The sequence below is a fragment of the Myripristis murdjan genome, chromosome 6, assembly GCF_902150065.1.
Source record: "Myripristis murdjan chromosome 6, fMyrMur1.1, whole genome shotgun sequence".
Lineage (NCBI taxonomy): Eukaryota > Metazoa > Chordata > Actinopteri > Holocentriformes > Holocentridae > Myripristis > Myripristis murdjan.
In genome coordinates, this window is record NC_043985.1 from 33,131,792 (window position 1) to 33,152,596 (window position 20,805).

Sequence of the window (20,805 nt, forward strand, 5' to 3'; positions counted from 1 at the left end):
GTTCCCTGTGTTTTAATGATTTTCAAATAATTCTCTCTTTCACTCGTTCTCACTCTGGTCATTTTCTTTCTTTCATTCTTTGTTCAAAGCTCATTTCAGGCCATTTTCTTGTAACGTTTTCCTAATTTCTTGTAAATTTTTTGGGTCATTTCAGACTAAATTGCTCATTGTGTTTTTTTCCTGTGTTTTTGGAAGAAATCAAGCTGGCAGGTTTCAAAGGGTTAAATGCTGTTTCAGATGCCTTACACAAGCAAATAAACACAAGAACTCTGACGTTAGTCCAGGTTCTAAAGGGTTAAAGACACTTAAAGCCCAAACCCAAATTTCCCAAGTTATATAGGGAGCACAGATATTTGACAGATGATTAGAGGCTGAACTATCAGCAGAAACGAAAAGAAATAATAAAGAAACATCACTGAAATGCTGCCAAGGCGTCTGGCCAACCAACTCGACTTGTTATGAAAGAATCTGTGAAAGACCATGTGTTTCAGTGGGATCTCGACAGCTAATAAAATCATTTCAAACTCAATATTTTGTGTAAAATTATCACTTTTTCCATCAGTAGCTGTTTAATATAAGAACACACATCATCAGCATACAGGGCAGCAGCAGCTAACCTCTGACAGGTAGTCGTCGACGCTGTCCTTGTAGACTGGGCGGATGTAGGCGTAGACGGGGATGGAGTAGGAGCTGTCGGGGAGGGTCGACACCCTCATGGCCTCGCGGATCCGATGGCGGACGTACAGACGGGCCTGGTACGAGTCTCTGAGCACCAGCTCCAGGTAGATGGAGGGGAAGAGGGCGGTGGACTCTTTCCAGAGCCACAGCAGCTCGTCGTTCCTCTCGTGCTCGATGTGGGGACACTCTCCGGTGAAGCTGGCCATGTCCTGGTTGTAGTCGTAGTTGTAGCAGTCAGGGTACAGGTAGTACCCCCACAGCCGGTTCGGTCTCAGTTTCTTCCCGATGCGAATTGATCGGAGGAAATATCTCTTGGCGGCTCGCTCAAACACGACCTTCGCCTTGTCCTCTGCCTCCTCATCGGACAACGTCTGGTTCCTCTTCCTCACCGTCTTGATGGAGATTTGGCGGTAGATGTCTTTGCTGCCCCAGTTTCGGCTCCACTGCGGCCTCCACTCTTCAAAGTCGAGCACGGCGAGGCCCGGCTGGTTGGCAGGGATGTAGTGCTTGATGTCCTCCTCAGCCTCCTCGTGGTGCTCCTTTAAGTCGATCAGCTGCGGCAGGCCTTCTTCGTACATCTTGCCCGTCTCCTCGTCCACGTACGGGAAGATGCCGAAGCGGTCGGTGTAGAATATGGAAATGCTCTGGTTGGTTGCCGACTTCAGCGTGCTGCTGACGAACTGGAAGTACGACAGGTCGAGCGGCATGCCGAAGCGGGTGTCGCACAGCTCTGTCGGGGCGTTCCACATGAACAGGAAGGGGTAGCTGGGGTCGAGGGGCGGGCTGGTCCTCGGCGAAGCCCGGCTGCAGCTCAGGACGCACGTGGCGACGAGGACGACGATGAAACGCCGTTCATCAGTGAGCTGTCTGCCTGCGTTCATGTTGAGACGGAGATCTGCTCTGAGAGGAAGAGCCAGAGGAGACGTAAATCAGCAGAAAAATGTGACATGGGAGAGACTTCCTGTGGCGTTTCAGCTGGAAGGGTTAGAAATGAAATCTACATCTGTTTGGAAGCGAGCAGATACGGTGCTACTGCTTCACTGTTTTTATTTGATGATTCAAACAAAAATAAAAATGTTGGAGACCACGACATCACAGCAGTGTAGAAGTCATGGCTGCCAGGTGAAAACCCGTCGGCCGTCCAACACGCATTTTTTTAAATTTATCCAACAACAGATTTTAAAATGTCTCGTAAGACCAAACTCTGAAACCACAGCCAGTAATCCTTCAGCTCAGATTAAAAACATGAAACTGGCACCGAGTTGAAGTCTACAGATTAATGTAACTTTATCTTGCTGCTTGAAGGCTTGAACAAATCAAAGAAACCCATTAAATGAGGTCAAATCATTTCGAAGCAGAAGCTGAACTGAAACCTGATGTCTGATATTTACAAATCATTGTTTATTCTATCTCTGTCTCTCACTTTTTATTAAAATTTCAGGGCATTTTCTTTCCTTTCTTCCTTGCTTTCTTTCTTTTTTTTCTTGAGAAACATGAGGAAAAAGGCAATGACCAACATAACAAGAAATGACCCAAAAATTTGCAAGAAATTAGTAAAGAAATTGGTCCAGAAATTATGAAAAGAAAGATTGAAAGAAAAAAGACAAACAAATGAAACAAGTAAAAGACCTGAAATTAAGTACAAAAAAGTCATAAAAATTAAAACAAACAAACTGAACTGAAATTTAGCCAAATAATAATATTAGAAATATAGTTTTCTGTACAGTTTCCCTACTTCAGTGTATACTTTTCTAATAATTCTCTCTGTCTTTCTTTCTTGAAAGTTTTTTACTAACTTCTTGCACATTTTCAGGCTGTTTGTAACTAAATTGCTCATTGCCTTTTTTTCCATTTTTTTTTTTTAAAGAAATCAAACCAGTTTTCTCAGGTTTCAAGGTATTTAATACTCAGGTGCCATTAAAAAAAAAAAAAAAATCCCTGCCAAGATCCTAATTTGAACCTGTATGTTTGGGAGATAAATGATGTAATTTTCTGCTTCACTGACTGATATATGACATTCAAACTGATGATGTTGCCTTGCCCAGATGGGACTGACATTTGAGTTTCAGCTTTACGAGCTTATTAAAGTCAGATGAGTGTCAGCTGGTAGCAGCAGGTGCTTTGACCCCAGTAACTGTCTGATTTTAACACTAACAGCCCATAAACCTTTTGATCCTGAACAACACAGCACCTGGGAAACACATGAACGACAGGGCGAGTCAGTCACCCTGAACCGTTTTTATAGAGTAGTAGAAGAAGACATGACGGAGCACCGACCTGCTGTGGGAGATCAAACCTCCTGCGTCCAAACGGCGGCTCCAGGTGACTCCTGCCGCTCTTGCTGCTGCTGCTGCTGGGAGTTATTACCTGATAGTCATAAACCTGCAGCCGGCTTACACCTGACAGCCTTAATAACCTGTCTGAAAGTGGGTGGATCAAATTACCGAGCGAGCACCTGTGCAAACTTGTCAGAGGGATGAAGATCTTCGCTGAGGTTTTCCAGCCCTGAGGTGCCGGAGATGAGACCTTTGCCGCCTCGCAGGATCAGAGGCAGACACTGTATGAGGACAGTGTGTGGACGCCGCCGCTCATATCTGAGGTATTTGTCAGGGCAAGCGAGGAATGCAAGAGTTTCCCCCTTTTATAAGTTGGTCAGCTCCAGCTGGAAATGTACCGAACTGCAAAATCCTCCACGTGGTTTCATCACAGAGATGACTAATGTGATGAGGCAGGATTTTGTTATGTCCATCACAAAGCAAACGTCCCTCGAGCGACAATATTTCATAAGGATTTCATTCAGGGTTTTTTTTTTTTTTTTTTTTTTTTTTAAACATAATAATAAAGAGGCAGAATCCACTGGAGTCTGTAAGTGTGCTGCTTCTCAACCAAATTTATTTCACCTGATTTGTTTTGTGTGTTTTATGTTTGTTCTTAACTTGTATGAGTCATTTTGGCCTCGTAAAACAGACCTCACATTCTCAGCTGGGCTTACCTGGTTAAATAAAATAAATCAAAAAGGACGCGTGTGATTCGAGGGTTGGCAGTTTGAATCTATTCAGTTCAAATCAATTTTATTCATTTATATAGCCCAGAATCACAAATTACAAATTTGTCTCAAAGGGCTTTACAGGAAAATACAACATCCTCTGTCCTTAGACCCTCACATCGGATGAGGAACAACTCCCTAAAAAACCCCTTTAACAGGGAGAAAAATAGGAAGAAACCTCAGGGGAGCAACAGAGGAGGGATCCCTCCCCAGGACGGACAGACGTGCAATAGATGTTGTAGACACAGAAAACAAACAACAAAAGACATATATGTATAATACAAAGACACTAAGGTAAAAAAAACACAGTTGGCGGAATCTCTCAGTGACTGAAAGGTTTTGTCCTCAGTTTCCCTTTGAGACTAGTTTGTAACAGCGATCAAAACCTCTGATCAAGAGAAAAGCTGTATGTTAAAAAGGGATTTGAATGTTATTGATGAGAATATTTATTGCGTGTGCGTGTTGTCTTGCAGTCTCGGAGGCCTTGGCTGTTCAGTAAGAGCGTTTCAGGCCACAGGAAATTCTCATCCCCTTCAAAGAGTCAAAACAGGAAAAAAAAAAAAAAAGCCTCAGCTGCTTCTCCTCTGCAGTCTGAGCACAGAGAAAAAAATCTGAAAAAAAAACTACAAAAATAAAAAACCGGTGCAGACGCAGATAAACTGGAAACAATTTTAAAGCCCCCTCCGGTGATCTCATGACCCGACTGACTCCCTAAAGTCTCTTCCTGCAACATTTCACTGCCGGATGATCGGCAGCATGAGCCTCACCTGTGCAGCAGCTTCAGCCAGCTGATTGGTTTACCTGGGGAATGGGAGGATCCAACTCTCCACACACACCTGGCACAACCAATGGCTGATCACCCTGCTGAGCCTCGCTGTGATTGGTCAGGTGATTGTAAATCAGTTTTGGAGAGTTTTGCCAGGAGGAGATTGGAAAATGACCGAGGGCACGAGGTCACTGAAGGAAATCTGTCTCGCTCTTCTAATTTATCACACCGGGAGCTAATTTATGACTTCTGTTCTGGACGAGGGCCGGCGTGTTTTAAAAACGCCATGCCAAGTGTTTCTGCAGCGGCGACGGCAGATTCATCTGGAAACCTTGCGAGCGTTTCCCGGGCAGCTGAACTCTGTTTGCTTTGCGTGTGTGTGCCAGTAAAGAGTTTTACACCGCAGCTCTGCCTCTGCACGCCGAGCAGCTCACCAGGTTTAATCCAACTTGAATCAAAAATGAGATTCAACATTCAAGATTTCTTTATTTGTCATTTCCCTGTGCAGCGGCGTACACAAAAAGACAAACAGCCTGCAAAAGTAACACTGAAAAGACACAACCAAGAGAAGGATAAAAAAGAAAAAAATAATTAAAAAATGTGATAAATAAAGATTGCTAAAAAAAACAAGTGACATAAAAACATGTGGACACAGGTGTGGAGCAGGAGCCTGGGCACAACATGTTAAAGTATAAAATAAGTATAAAGAAGTTAAAATGAGTATAAAGAAGTTAACGCTGTGACACAGAGCAGCCACTCCCTCACATAAATCACACATCCAGACAAAAGCTGGGAAAAAAGAAATATTCAAAACAAACATGATGGCAAAATATCGTAAACAAAAAATTTAATAGAATAAATAGGTTGTATACATAAACATAACAGTAATAAAATAGGATATGCAAAAACAAAATTTGTAATTCTATAGATGTACAACAATAACTTGTAGGTAAACACCTTTTTATTTGGCAATTTGCAAGAAATGTCATAAACATTAGCAAGACATTAGTCAAGAGTTGCAAGAAATGAAAAAAATCAATTAATAAATAAAAAAATGAAACAACCAAAAAAGAAAAAAAAAATACAAGAAAATTACCTGAAAGTTATTTAAAAAAGATAGAAAATCCCCTCTCAAAAAAAAAAAAAAAATCAGCAAAAAAATGAAAAACTAAAGGAACTGTTTCCATTTCAAAAAACTCTTGAACTTTCACAAACATGAAATGTTCACAGACAAATCAGCGAGCAGGAAATTTCAACACTTCCTTTCCACCACGGCTCCCTCCGACGCTCAGGGGAAAAAAACTAAGGTCATTTACTAATTTTTTCCCAGTTTCTTGCTGATTTGCCGGCTGTTTTGGCTCAGATTTTGTGTCTTGGTGAGTTTGGAGCAGTTGGGTGAACAAAGCAGCTCCGCACCACATTCCTGAAACACCAGCAGCGTCACTGCTGGTTGATCAACACCAGTGACTCAGCCACCAGTTGGCCAACTGCTGACATTTCTGCCTTTCAAAACCCAGTGTGTTGTTTTTTCTCAGGCACCAGAGCAGTTACGCTGCACTGGGAAGCCTCTTCAGCACAGCCAGGCTTCCTCTGACTGAACCTGCAGCTCCACTCAGAGATAACTGCTGGCTCTGAGCGCCTTCACATTAAAAGCCCTGTTTGGTCATGTGACTCCTCTTCTGCCATCTACCTCACTCAGGAGGAACAAACTGTCATTATAGAGAGCTAAGAGGAGGACAAAAAAAATTTACTGAGGCTGCAAATAAGGCCAGAGAAGAACGTGGACAGAAAACTCTTATCCTCCAGTTTATTTCTGTTAATTAAACATTAAACTCATATTTCATTTAGGACTCACACCATCCTGTAACAAAGGATCCATGTAAATCACTGTAGTTTTTGTCAATATCAAGTAAAATATATTTAATAATATCAGGCCTGTGTGTGTCAGACTTGATGTTTTATTAGATGCGGTTCCAGCAGTGTCAGAGGAACTTGGCAGCCAATAAGCAGCGAGCATCAGAATCTCCCCCAGAGTGAGGCGGAGCTGCTGTGGATTATTAATCTGCTGTTTTGTGGATGACATTCAGTGTCAGATTTAAAGGGTTAACAGACGCATCACCTGAAGCAAACAGGGAAAAAGACGATGTAAAGCAGAAAATCTGAACGTAACCTGGTCGGGAGCAGGTTGTGTTTGCAGCATTTGTTACCATGGCGATGAAGGGAGCCGCCTTCATGGCACGACAAACTCTTTAGACTGAACACACCTCGCTGACCAGGTAATCTCACTTTGCTGACCCGGTAACCTCACTTTGCTGACCCGGTAACCTCACTTTGCTGACCAGGTAACCTCACTTTGCTGACCCGGTAACCTCACTTTGCTGACCCGGTAACCTCACTTTGCTGACCCGGTAACCTCACTTTGCTGGCCAGGTAACCTCACTTTGCTGACCAGGTAACCTCACTTTGCTGACCCGGTAACCTCACTTTGCTGACGAGGTAACCTCACTTTGCTGACCAGGTAACCTCACTTTGCTGACCTGGTAACCTCACTTTGCTGGCCAGGTAACTTCACTTTGCTGACCTGGTAACCTCACTTTGCTGGCCAGGTAACCTCACTTTGCTGACGAGGTAACCTCACTTTGCTGGCCAGGTAACCTCACTTTGCTGACCCGGTAATCTCACTTTGCTGACCCGGTAACCTCACTTTGCTGACCCGGTAACCTCACTTTGCTGACCAGGTAATCTCACTTTGCTGACCCGGTAACCTCACTTTGCCGACCAGGTAACCTCACTTTGCCGACCCGGTAACCTCACTTTGCCGGCCAGGTAACCTCACTTTGCCGACCCGGTAACCTCACTTTGCCGGCCAGGTAACCTCACTTTGCCGACCCGGTAACCTCACTTTGCTGACCAGGTAATCTCACTTTGCTGACCCGGTAACCTCACTTTGCCGACCAGGTAACCTCACTTTGCCGACCCGGTAACCTCACTTTGCCGGCCAGGTAACCTCACTTTGCCGACCCGGTAACCTCACTTTGCCGGCCAGGTAACCTCACTTTGCTGGCCCAGTAACCTCACTTTGCTGACCCGGTAACCTCACTTTGCTGGCCCAGTAACCTCACTTTGCTGGCCAGGTAACCTCACTTTGCTGGCCCAGTAACCTCACTTTGCTGGCCCAGTAACCTCACTTTGCTGGCCAGGTAACCTCACTTTGCTGACCAGGTAACCTCACTTTGCTGACCTGGTAACCTCACTTTGCTAGCCAGGTAACCTCACTTTGTCATACAGCGCTCTGGTGTCTGAAAACAGCCTCAAACATGGCCGACAGTCTGACCTTTCACCCTGCAGCTGCTGTTATTTTCCATCCAGAGCAACAAACGTGGCAACGCACAGCAGCTGACGGCGAGTTCCTGTGTGAACGCCGAGGATTTAGCGGAGGAAGAGCAACAAAGAGATGAGAGTGGTTACTCACTCACAGATGATGACACATCTGAGGAGGTTCAGGTTCAGGTTCAGATTTATTGTCCCTCGCGGGGAAATTCAGCTTCCAGTAGAGGACAAGACATATATACAACACAACATGCAAAAGGCCACAACAATAAAACAGTAAGACACAACCATAAATAAGAATTCAATGAATGAATAAGTAAAATGCATCTGTTTGTCGAGTAAAGTAAAATATCCCTAGTTAACAATGAAATGTTAATGCACGTGAACGGCTCCTCTGCGTCATGGCTTTGTGTCTCTGCTGTTTTGGACTCAGCCTGTTTCTCTGTGGTTTCCTTTGTCCTGACGTGTCTCTGTGGTCTCACCTGTCTCTGGTTCATCGGTCTCGTTGCCTCTCCCAGTTCCACACCCGTCCTGGGCCTGTGTGATCAGCCCTGGTTGTCCTGATCCCTCCCAGTGTTCTCCTCAGCCTCTCCTCTGTTCTCCTGTCCCAGGTGTGTCCTCTTACCTGATTGGTTCCACGTGCGCTTCCCTGTGTTTATTCCTCGTGCTCCTCGAGTTCCTTGTGTTATTTGTGTTTTTTGATTAATGAATTATTTTGCTTCATTGCAGCCTGCTCCTGCCTTTTGTAACTATCTGAGGAAAACAAAGCAAGGGCATCCGGTTCTTCTTTTTTTTTTTTTTTCCTAAGGTAAGGGATTGGACGAGGGTTTAGTTTTCATGTTGACAAAAAATTATAAATTATAAATATTATAAATGCTCTTAATCAACACTTCTGTTCACCCCTATAATAGCAGTGCTCTTATCAGGGTGAGACATTAACACATGGAACTAACCATTCACAGTTTTTTAGTTTTTCTGTTAGTATTAGTTTTTTTTTTTAAGTCAGTAATTTTGACTTTTCCTTCAGTCCATTTCTGATTGAGTTTTGTCCTTCACTGCATTTTAAATCAGATCCATTACAGAGAACAGACGATCAGTGACAGACTGTGGAACCTTTCACAATAAAAGCTCATTCAGCAAAGATGAGACGAGGAACCTGCTTCTACTTTGTTGCTTCTACTTTGTTGTCATTTTCAAAATTTCACAATAAAAGTTGCACCATGAAAAACATGAAACAATGCAACGAGGACCATGTAGACTCAACTGCCAAGAAAACATGAAAAAAGCATGGACCATGAGAACCACATAGACTCAATCATCACATGCTGTGCTTCCTCCACATGTGTCAGTTGAGTCTACATTGTCCTCACTTCAGTTGAGTGTAATGCCCCTTTAAAAGCATGTAGTGTGCAGTGGCTTTTGCACCTGGTTGCAACTATTTTCACTCCATAATTTGCACATATTAATCTCCATAATTTGCACATATTAAAAAATATGCCATAAAATCTAAAATTAGATTTTCTCACAACTACCTGGAGGGAAAAAAGAGAAAAAACACATGGCTGTACAGGAAAAAACGTTTTTTATTTGCAGTGCATCTACATTCAGACATTTCACTTGTTGCATAGTCCATGTTGCATATTTGGTTTACAATCTTGATATGAAAATATATAAGTGCACTCTGTTGTGCTGCATCACGCCGAGTAAAGTGAACGTGCTCGACCTGAAGCGATGCCAGTGAGTCCGTCCACACTGCGCTGAGGTCAGTGCTGAGAGCCATGACGCTGCATTTCCACCAGAACCACACACACGACTGTTTGCAGCACACACACACACACACACACACACACACACACACACACACACACACACACACATAGCAGTGGCGTCACATGGTGTGAGCTGCTGTCTCGATGGGCTTCAAGCCGTAGGTTATGAACTGACGCAGCTCTTTGCCAATATGGAAGGGAAACTGTTAGCTAGCTGCAGTTTGGTTCTTCATCAGCGATCTCACTCTTGTTGCTCCGGCAACCATTAGACCGACGGCCCGTTATCCAGAAACCCCAGAAATGTCCACAACACGTCCCATTAGACCAAAACCCCATTAGTTCGCCGGCCTGTTGCTCTGAAGACACCACCTGATTCTTATGTTACCACACCGCTGATTGGACTGTTATCTCTCCTCTGATTGGACGTTATCAGTGCTAAGGAAAGCTAACGAAAATGGCTAAAGCTACCATTTGATTGGTGAAGACAAACTGATGATAGGAACAAATGTTAATAGCTTCTGAGCCAGTAGAAGGCGCAGCAGGGACCTGCTGGCCCAAACCTGAGGAAGTTATTATGACTGATAATGTCCAGTCAGTGGAGTGATAACAGTCAAAATCAAGTGAAAACACTCCCTCTGCAGTTGTTGGAGAGTTTTGCACCCCTGCTGAGAAATGCACCCACCTGGTCACCTCACCTTAACCTGAGGAGCCCCCTGCCCAAACTTTTGTTGAGGTTTCAGAATAATGGGCGTTTGTCTTTGGGATAGCGCTCCATCAGACTGATGGGCTTTTGGTCCGGTGGGACATTTTTTGGTCTATTGGGGTTTAATGGACCATCAGGCAGTCCCCTCACAGAGACAGTGCACAGATAAGTCCCACCCAGCCGAGAGAGGAAAACCATTCCATTGCTCTGCCCTGGCTTTCTATTGTGTGACTGTGTCTCCCTGCACGTTTTGTGTCAAAAACAAAGTTACAAAAAAACAAAAGCTGGTGTTTTTGGGAACTGGGAAGCACCAAAAACTAGTTCAGGAACCCAGATTCAAGTTTTTTGTACAATATTCCAAACAGAAAAACTGAGACTTCAATAAGACGTGAACCGACCCCGACGCTCAGTGCGGTCATGTGACCAGCGGCATTTTGTCACTAAGTCATGTACACAGCTGGGGAAGCAGGAACTGTATTGTTTTAGGCTAAATATTAATAATAGAGTATAAAACTGGTGTTGTAGTGGACTTTAGCTGAATCTGTAGCTTTACACATTGCCTAATTTTAGCTTGTAATGTTAACAACTCACTATGTCGTCCCAAGTCATTAGCTAATTAACATTAAAAGCAGCACACATACTGCTTGTGGCTCTGCAGTGGCCATGAACATAGTTTTCCTCCTTGCTGTGGTTTGTCATTTCTAACCCTTTACAATATTGAAAACAACAGGGAATTTGAGACGGCATCGTTTCTGCTCAGGTTTTCGTTCTTTCTTCCAACAGAACTGAGTTTTTCTAAATGCCTCCTCTTCTCCAGACACCGGCTGACAAAACAATCCTCAGACCTGCTGGAACAAGCAGCTCCAGATTGTTTTACCCCCCGGTGGACGTGGCCTTTCAAGTATGAAGCGTTACGTACCGTCTCTGTGCTACCTCTCTGCCAGCCTCAAGGTGTAACTTCAGTCCTATGTTGGGACTATTTCAGCTGGTGCTAAATTTTAATACACGTAGAGAAAGGCTGCTGCTGAATAAAATGCATAAATTGTGGTTTTTCCTTTGGTGTTTTGCTGAAACAGTCATGGTAAATTTCCTCAGCGTCCTGAAACCGAAACAATCAAGGCAGGAGACACTTTGGCAAGTATTACAAACAAAGTCCATGAACAGGGAGCTGTGGATGAAGCATGGAGGGATCATTGACTGCCAGCGGACAGTCTGTGCAAAGTGTTTTTCTGTTCAGTGTTACAGTACAGGAGCCTCAGACGGAGCCACCCAACCCGGCCTGTCCGTCTGAAACACTCAGGAAAGTGTTGAACCAATGAGGACTTTTCTTCCAAACTGAGATTGTGACAGTTACTTTGACACAATTAGCACAAAATAAAAAGAAATCCGTTCACCCCTAACCGATACATGGCATGATAAAGTATGGTTTTTGATTGCTAGCACCTACGTTACGTACACACCATGTTCAAGTCGGCTCACAATACGTAGCATTTCCTGGCAAGCTGTAATTCAAGGTTACATAAACATTGGTTAAAAATAAAATACATTTTATAGGTATAATATCAAATGAAACCACAGCTTATAATTGAGAAGAACACCACACAGAACATTAATGTGAACAAGAGATGTAAGACTTTCACCCCATCAGAAAACAACCTAACAGGACTTTTATACATGGATTTTGTTAAGGATGTTTCCCAAAATACCACAGGGGTCAAAATACCGATCTAGTGATTTTCCAGATTATTTGGAAACATCTGGACATGATGTCACCTCGTCTACGATTGGCTGGAAGAAACAAAAAGCAAACCACTGGACGGAGACAGATGTTAAAAACCTCAACAGCAGCTGTAGAGTGGTTTTGGTTGTGTTGTCTGGTCTCCTGGGTGTGATCTGAGTCCACATGCTGCTCACATCTCCTCATCAGCTGCTAATCCACAGCATTGGATTTGTATCGCTCCATTCACTTCTATAGCAACAGCTTTCAAAATAAAATAACACTTTTAGCACAGAAACCAACACCAGCAAAGAGGATTATCACAATATCAAAGCCAACAAGTCCCGGTTCCCACTTTTTTCATGTAATTACAGTTATTTGTGAATGTACAATCAGTTTGTTCTTCCTGGAGCAAGGTTACTATGTGCATGTTTCCTGCGGATCTACTTTCAATTCAAATAGGAAAAGGAGGGTTTCATTTACTGAAACAAATGAGTACCAGGACTCGTAAAGTAAAACTAAAGGTAAAATAGAAACAACAAGTCCTGGTTCCCACTTTTTTTTTTTTTTTTTTTTTAAAGTAATTACAATTATTTATGAAAAGACTATCAGGTTGTTTCTTCCTGGAGCAAGGTTACTGTGTAGGAGTTTCCTGCAGACGCTGCCTGCCAGATCTACTTTCCAATTCAAATAGGACAATAACAAGAAAAGAGATGTTTAATTTACTGAAACAAATGGGTACCAGGACTCGTAAAGTAAAACTAAAGGTAAAATAGAAACAACAAGTCCTGGTTCCCACTTTTTTTTTTTTTTTTTTTTTTTTTTTTTTTTTTTAAGTAATTACAATTATTTATGAAAGGACTATCAGGTTGTTTCTTCCTGGAGCAAGGTTACTTTGTAGGAGTTTCCTGCAGACGCTGCCTGCCGGATCTACTTTCCAATTCAAATAGGACAATAACAAGAAAAGAGATGTTTAATTTACTGAAACAAATGGGTACCAGGACTCGTAAAGTAAAACTAAAGGTAAAATAGAAACAAGTCCTGGTTCCCACTTTTTTTTTTTTTAAGTAATTACAATTATTTATGAAAGGACTATCAGGTTGTTTCTTCCTGGAGCAAGGTTACTTTGTAGGAGTTTCCTGCAGACGCTGCCTGCCGGATCTACTTTCCAATTCAAATAGGACAATAACAAGAAAAGAGATGTTTAATTTACTGAAACAAATGGGTACCAGGACTCGTAAAGTAAAACTAAAGGTAAAATAGAAACAAGTCCTGGTTCCCACTTTTTTTTTTTTAAGTAATTACAATTATTTACGAAAGGACTATCAGGTTGTTTCTTCCTGGAGCAAGGTTACTTTGTAGGAGTTTCCTGCAGACGCTGCCTGCCGGATCTACTTTCCAATTCAAATAGGACAATAACAAGAAAAGCGATGTTTAATTTACTGAAACAAATGGGTAAAAAAAAAAAAGTAAAATAGAAAACAACGACTCCCTGTTAGTTTCACAGATATTTGTAATTACAGGAAAAAAGTGGGAACCAGGACTTGTTGTTTGCTCGACTGTCATAATTTTCTTTGTTGGTGTTGGTTTCTGTGTTTAAACTGTTATTTTGGAGCTGTTTTGTTGTGGCAGTGAATGGACAGATATAAATACTAACTACGATGAGGATGTTTCTCCAACATGTGGACTGGGACTAGACGACACAACACTGCACCACAAGGCAGGTTTATGTCTCTTGGCTCGGTGTGGCTGCTCGCTGAGAGTCGTCAAACTTTTTCACCACAGGAGTCCATGTTTGCACGCTCAGGATCTGCACTGCATTACACCACTGGAGCAGTGCGTGCTGTTTCAAAAGGCGAACTGATAACGATATGACAGCTTTCTGAAACCATCATCATCATCATCTCATTCGTCTTCTGTCACAGAAACAGAAACACACACTGAACCTGTGTGTGTGTGTGTGTAAAGTGCCTTCACCCCGTTCAGAGGGAGGTGTGTCATTTCCAACACACACTACAAACTCGTGTGCTAACGGTTGTGTGTTAATGCGTCATTGCTGTCTGGTGAAAACTTTGTACCTGCAAAAATGTCAAAAGCAGCCTGTGTGTGTGTTTCGTAGTTCATCTAATGGCTTTAGTATCTTTTGAAAGGTTTTCTTCTAAGGGTTGGGTTCTAAGGGTTGTTTGATTGTCTGAAGCCACAGAGGAGATTCTTTCATTTAAAACAGAAAAGTCACTAAAAACAGGAGGTTTGTATCTGTGAGAAAACATAACACCTGTGGACACGGTTTGAACCTGCTCACCTGCATGTGATTTAAAATTTCATTAACCATATAAATACTTTTTATTTCCTGAACATTTAACTTTTGTTGATTCAATCATTTTGTGCCCAGAGGTAGAAAACTAATCTCTTTTGCTTTTTTGGTTCTCACACAAGCGTCTGTTTCCTCCAGCACTGACTCACACACACAGATTTAAAGGTACAACAGCTTTTATAGTCAGCACAGCGCTGATATGTCCGTGCTGACAGTGAAGTAGCACCCGCGCAGGCAGCCATGTTGAAAACGACACTTCCTCCTTCACGGAGCATCATACCACAGTCCTGACGAGCGACAGGTTCAACAGGAGCAGCAGCAGCATCAGGGAAACGCTGCAGCCGCCGGGCGCCGCCGCGCTGTCCTGCCCGTCCCCTTGGTCGCCCTGCTCGTCCTCCCAGTCTGTCCTCCAGCGCTCCTCCTGCTCCTTGTCCTTGTCCCTCCAGTCCAGGTCGTCCTCCACCACCTTGTTCAGGCTGTCGCACTTCTCCCCGGCGTGGCCTTCGTAGCAGTGGCAGCGGAACCTCTCGGCCAGCAGCTGCAGCTCGTGCTGCGAGTGCCAGCCGCTGACGGTGAAGTCTCCGTCCCCGGACGGCTGGATGTGGTAGCTGTCGGCGCTCAGGTGCAGGTAGTGGCGGGCGCGGGGATCCCGGCGGACGCAGCGGCCGTTCCCCTGGCACAGGAAGTCGCTGCAGACCTCGGCGGCTCGCGTCACGTTGGTGATGTACTGACCCAGCCGGCGGCTCAGGAACCACTTGACCTTGGTGCAGTTGAACTGCGGACACAGAGAGAGGTTCATCATGCTGGTTCTTCTGTTTTATTCTTTATCAGTCATTCAGTCTATCAAGTGTCTGAGATCACTACCATCACATCATTATAAAATAATAATTTAGGTTTTTTTGGCTCCTGGTCAGACTACGGAGGACATTTGCAATTCCCATTATTTCACTCTTTCTGATCATTAGTCACAGCCCAAGACATTAGTGTAGTTACAATAAACAGCCTTTGCTTTGCATTTAACGCTGTTAGCCACCAGGTGGCGTCTGGAGGGAAATCTGTTGTGTTGCTTTACAGCACAAACAGGAAGAGCAACGGGACTCTGTCGTTCTGCAGTTCGTCATCTGGACAAAACGCTTCATGAATTATTCCTGCAGGATCCAGGTGTGATCATAAAACATCATGTAGACGTAAACATGTTTCATTCACACAAACTCTTGTTCCCTGTTATGTTTGAATAGTGACTTTATTTCCTCCACCAGCTGTGAGTCTTTTACAACTTAAAACAGGTTTCAGTTTCACTTTGCACACAGCAGACTGAGGGCAAACCAATGAAACTAACAAGTTTTCTGTGTGTGTTGCAGTGTGTGTTGGAGTGTTGGGGTGTGCTGTTACAGTGTGTGTTGCAGTGTGTGTGTCGCAGTGTGTTGTTGCAGTGTGTGTGACAGTGTGTGTGTTGCAGGTTGTGTTGCAGTGTGTTGTTGCAGTGTGTGCGACAGTGTGTGTGTTGCAGGTTGTGTTGCAGTGTGTTGTTGCAGTGTGTGCGACAGTGTGTGTGTTGCAGTGTGTGTGACAGTGTGTGTGTTGCAGTGTGTGTTGCAGTGTGTGTGACAGTGTGTGTGTTGCAGGTTGTGTTGCAGTGTGTTGTTGCAGTGTGTGCGACAGTGTGTGTGTTGCAGTGTGTGTGACAGTGTGTGTGTTGCAGTGTGTGTTGCAGTGTGTGTGGCAGTGTGTGTGTTGCAGTGTGTGCAGCAGTGTGTGTGTTGCAGTCTGTGTTGTTTCAGTGTGTGCAGCAGTGTGTGTGTTGTAGTGTGTGCAGCAGTGTATGTGTGCAGCAGTGTGTGTGTTGCAGTGTGTGTTGCTCACCCTGGACGAGGTGAGGTTCAGGTCTCCCCAGATCACAAAGCCAGCTGCTCCCAGAGCAGCGCTCTCGCCGATCGTGTGGACCAGGTCTTTCTGTAGAAACACACGAGCAGACCTCAGATCAGACGTCGTTTTTTCATTAATAACATGAAAATAAAATCAAATGGAGGAACACTAACACGATAACAAAACATTTACATACAGCATGTGCCAAAATGTAATAACCAGCCCACTGTGAGGTCATACAGAGCGTCAGAAGAGTTTCATCAATATAATAACACCTGCCTTCACATAATGTTAAATACGCACAAAATCTAAATTAGAAGTTAGAGTTGTAATCCTAACAGTTTTGAAATATGGTAAATTAGTTTCCTCTGTATTCACTGTAATGAGCACCTGTGAATTCTGTAATGTGATAATCAATCAAACGTGTTTTGAATCAGATGCGGCCAGCAGATGCCACCTGTGATGCAACTGAATAGAGTGAATGTGGAGTAAGTTGTGTTACTCTGATTGACCACATGATGGCGCCACTGACCCTCCTGCTGACAACATGATGCACAGTGTGAGTGAACAGTGAACAGAAACACAGATCTGTGACTGAGATTTTTAATCTCCAGTGACAGTGACAGGTCTGTCTGCTGTCACTGCAGATTAAAAATCAATACTGACGGTGATGCATTCAATTCCAGCGAGAAAATCAGACAGAAACAAGAACAGGACAGGTTTGTACTTGCTGATTCTGTCCTCCCAGTGGATAGCAGCTGTGAACAGAGTCAGCTAAAACAGACCTACCAACCCCTATTTCACATTAGCCAAATAATTTTGTTGATATTGACACTGTTGGACATAGAATTTGTGTCAGAGCTGATGAAGATTAACATGAGCCTAAAAAGTTGGCAGAATGATCAAAAAGTGAAAATGTGGGTAAATGCAAGGGAGTTTGGTCTGGTTTCTCCTCCTCAGCATCGCAGGACGGAGCCACACTGAAGAAAATCAACATCAACTACAACAAAACAGCTTGTTCTCCATGTCAGTCACTGTTTAAAAGTCATTTGAACTGTTTGGCTCATTTAACTACAACTCAACCACATTTTCCATGTCAACAAAGCATTTATCAAATCCTGCAGGGAGCCAAAGATTTCACCTCACAGAGTCACAATGTGAGTTTGTGGTCGAAGCAGCCGCCTTATAATGTTCTGCTTCTGCGGAGAACAAAGTCCTCAACATTCAGAAACCACACAGCTGATGATTGGCTGTGGAAAGCAAAACGTTTACCCGCTGAGGAAGAGGAGGAGGAGGAGGAGGGAGCGCTTCAGTTTGAAAAAGTCCTGAAAAGCCAACAGTGCTGCTGCTTTTAGGAAAACTCATGTGGAGGACTTTATTGGGCTGATGGAAAACTGGAGTGAAGAAAGTGTGAAGGCTCTGAAAGTTCATGTTCATATCGTAGTGGAATGAATGGAAACCAGCGGCTGGAGGAAAGAAAGGAGGAGTGATGTGGCAGCTCTGAAAGCCCACTGCTCGCTCTGGGAGGAGAGCAGAGGAACGTTCTGCTCAGAGTGAACAAAGGTCCTCGCTCCACGACCACGGCAGCAGATTCAAACCACAAACTCACACATCTGACACCTTCAGGGAACCCAGAGGGAGAACTGAAGAGAACACGTGCTTTATCAAACTAACATTCACATTTTTTTTTTATTGAACTTATTATAGCTAGTGTTGCAAAGGGGTGGAAAGTTTCCGGTAAATTTCCCGGAAAGTTTCCGAAGATTCCCATGGGAATTTTCACTCTGGAATATTGGAAATTTTCAGAAGATTTTTGCTGTCACTTTTTTTTTTTTCAATTTTTCCGAAAATTCCCGGGAAAATTCAGCTTGGGAATTTTGGGAATTTTTATTTTTTTTCTTGTCATCAATTTGAATGAGGTTTTTAAAATTTTTCCATGGAAATTTAAGCTTGGGAATTTTGGAAATTTTTGTTTTTGTTGTTGTTATCGTAAGGTGAATGGGGCAAAAATAAACAATAATCAATAAAATGAATGTCAACATCAATATCACCATTTTGGAAATGGAAACCCTAATCTCCTGAACTCAGGACTCACCTCTAACCCAAAGGCCACAATGCCAGCATACTGTAAAATCATCATCCCCATACCCAAGTGTGTGAAATAAAACATAAATATAAAACTTAAATATAAACAGTCAACTTTGCATTTTGGTGGAACAAATATGTTGCATGATTCAATGCAAATTCAGCTGTGCACCATGATTCACATATGCAATTAATTCGAGCACATTTGATCATCATCAGTCAGTAGCCTATACTCCACTAGGCTACAGCACTTCCACTGAGACAGACGATCATCACATCAGCATCACGATTCTATTTCCTGCATTTCTATGTATTTTAATGGGTAGTTTGAACCACTTCATATGCACACCTTAACAATAGTACTGCACACAGTCCTATGCCTGAATTAACACAGTTTGACTCAGCTAGGGAAAATTCCCGAAAATTCCCTGGAAATTCATTATAATGGAACATGTTTGCATGCATATCTGCTTATAACAAACCAAAATGTTTATTATGTATACATGTATATGACCGGGTGAATGCAGTGAATATAAATTCCCAAAAATCCCCCCAAATTCCCGTTTATTCCCATTAATTCCTGTTAATTTCCAAAAATTCCCATGGAAATTTTCCAAATTTGAAAATTCTGGGAATTTTGCAACACTAATTATAGCATAGGCTGATTATTTTAGGAATTATGCATGAATACTATTTTTTAAATTCACTTTTTTTTTTTTTATTTCACATTTCCCTGCACATACTCCAACGTACCCCTAGGGGGCTACACATCCCATTTGCGAACCAGTGCTTTAACTCACGGTGGTGAGGAAGGCCATGGCCTCGTCCCGGTAGCCCAGCCTCAGGTACACGTAGGTGGGCAGGTCGTACTCCCGGGAGGTGAGCGAGGCGACGCGCAGCGCCTCGCGGATGCGGTGCTGGGCGAAGCGCAGGTTGCTGATGCTGTTGGTGTGGCTCTTCCTGATGGCCACGGAGGGGAAGAGCGCCGTGCTGCTGTTCCACAGCCACAGCAGCTCGTCGTTGCGCAGCCGCTCCAGCAGGGGGCAGAGGCCCGTGTAGTTGCTGTTGTGCAGGTTGTAGTTGTGGCAGTCGGGGTAGAGGTAGAAGCCCCACAGGCCGTTGGGGCGGAGGCGAGTGCCCAGCTGGATGGTCCTCTGCATGAAGGCCCGAGCGCTCTTCTCAAAGCGCTTGCGGGCGAGTTCCTCCACCTGCAGCCAGGAAACACAACAACACCTGTCAGCGGCTTCTTCACCGCGAAACCACCGAGCTGCCAAAACTGTCAACGGGTGCAGCCGTGTCACTGTCTTTGTGTGAGCTTATTGTAATACACACTTTATTCATCTGTTTATTTTTTACCACAGCACATTACAGCAACTGCAGGGAGAAAAAATATATAGAGATGGGGGAGGGGGTAATATCCTGAAAAAAGAAACTGAATATTTGAGATTAAAGTTGGAAATTTATGAGAAAAAACCAGTTTGTCCTCCTCCTGTGGGATCCAGTCTGAAGGAAATCCTGCTGGTCTGAGTCCAGAACCCCAACCTCCTCCTCAGCATCTGGACTCTGAAGAGACGTTGCTGTGACTTGGGCCGATTCAGAAGAAAACAATCTGCTGATTCTGGGCTCAGATCAGCAGGATCTCCTTGTTCCTGAATCCCATGTCAGAGTAGAATCTGCTGAGGGGATCAGCTGCAGGCCTGAGACAAATTTTGTAAATTTGTACGTTTTTTCTCGGAAATTTCCACCACTTGGAATATAATTTTTGTGATGTAATTTTTATTCCCTAATTTGTTGGTGCACCTGCGCGGCGGTCACGTTCAGGTAGGCCTTGGCGATCAGCTCGCGTGACTTGCGCCGGTAGATGTCCTTCTTGTGCCAGTTGCGGCTCCACTGCGGCCGCCAGAACTCCCAGTCGATGACGGCCAGGCCGCGGAAGTCCTCTGCGGGGATGAAGTGCGTGATGTCCTGGTAGGCCTTGAACAGGTGGAAGTCCAGGCTGCAGTTCTGCGGCAGGCCGCCGTGCACGGCCACGCCCTGCTCCGTGTAGTACGGGTAGTTGCCCAGCCGGTTGGCGTAGAAGATGGTGACGTTCTGGCCGGTGCGCGTGGCTCGCGGGCTGCCGTGGATGTGGAAGAGGCGGTCCAGGTTGGCGGTCACGTTGTACTTGATGGTGCACATGTCGAGCGGCGCGTTCCAGGCCGCCAGGAAGGGCTTCCGGCCGAGCAGAGGCAACTTGGCGGGTTTCTGGCCGAAGGCGGCGTGGAAGAACACGAGCAGCCAGGAACAGGTGAGGGCGACGGGCACCACGTGGTGGGAGGAAGACCCGCCCACTGGCACCACGGGCATCCTGGGAGTCACCAGCAGCAGCTGTCAATCATCCTGGAGACAGAGGAGGGACAGGTGTCGGTGTGTGGCACATACATATTTGTTTTGCTGCGTTTTCATAATTTCTTCATCGTTTTCTGTTAATTGAATTGAACTGAATTGAACTGAAAATTAAAATTAATTAAATTAATAAATTTAGTTCATTT

General features: G+C 44.1%; 2 protein-coding genes across 3 annotated transcripts in view; both read right to left on the bottom strand.

Moving 5' to 3' along the window:
- The window catches only part of LOC115360333 (hyaluronidase-5), a 5,375-nt gene extending 2,262 nt beyond the window's left edge, over positions 1–3,113 (bottom strand). The window contains exons 1-2 of one of the 2 annotated variants that reach the window (XM_030053192.1): positions 2,956–3,113; positions 618–1,573 (exon numbers count right to left, since the gene is read on the bottom strand). In XM_030053192.1, the coding sequence (XP_029909052.1) occupies positions 618–1,559 (942 nt within the window). In that variant the 5' untranslated portion in view covers positions 1,560–1,573; positions 2,956–3,113. Of the gene's footprint in view, positions 1–617; positions 1,579–2,955 lie in introns of both variants that reach the window. The other variant, XM_030053191.1, reaches the window with a different exon arrangement.
- Positions 1–20,805, bottom strand: part of hyal4 (hyaluronidase 4) — a 36,277-nt gene that overhangs the window by 6,446 nt on the left and 9,026 nt on the right. The window contains exons 2-5 of the mRNA XM_030053188.1: positions 20,075–20,653; positions 19,075–19,482; positions 16,187–16,276; positions 13,956–15,098 (exon numbers count right to left, since the gene is read on the bottom strand). Coding sequence (XP_029909048.1) covers positions 14,598–15,098; positions 16,187–16,276; positions 19,075–19,482; positions 20,075–20,620 — 1,545 coding nt within the window. The 5' untranslated portion in view covers positions 20,621–20,653 and the 3' untranslated portion in view covers positions 13,956–14,597. The remainder of the gene's footprint in view (positions 1–13,955; positions 15,099–16,186; positions 16,277–19,074; positions 19,483–20,074; positions 20,654–20,805) is intronic.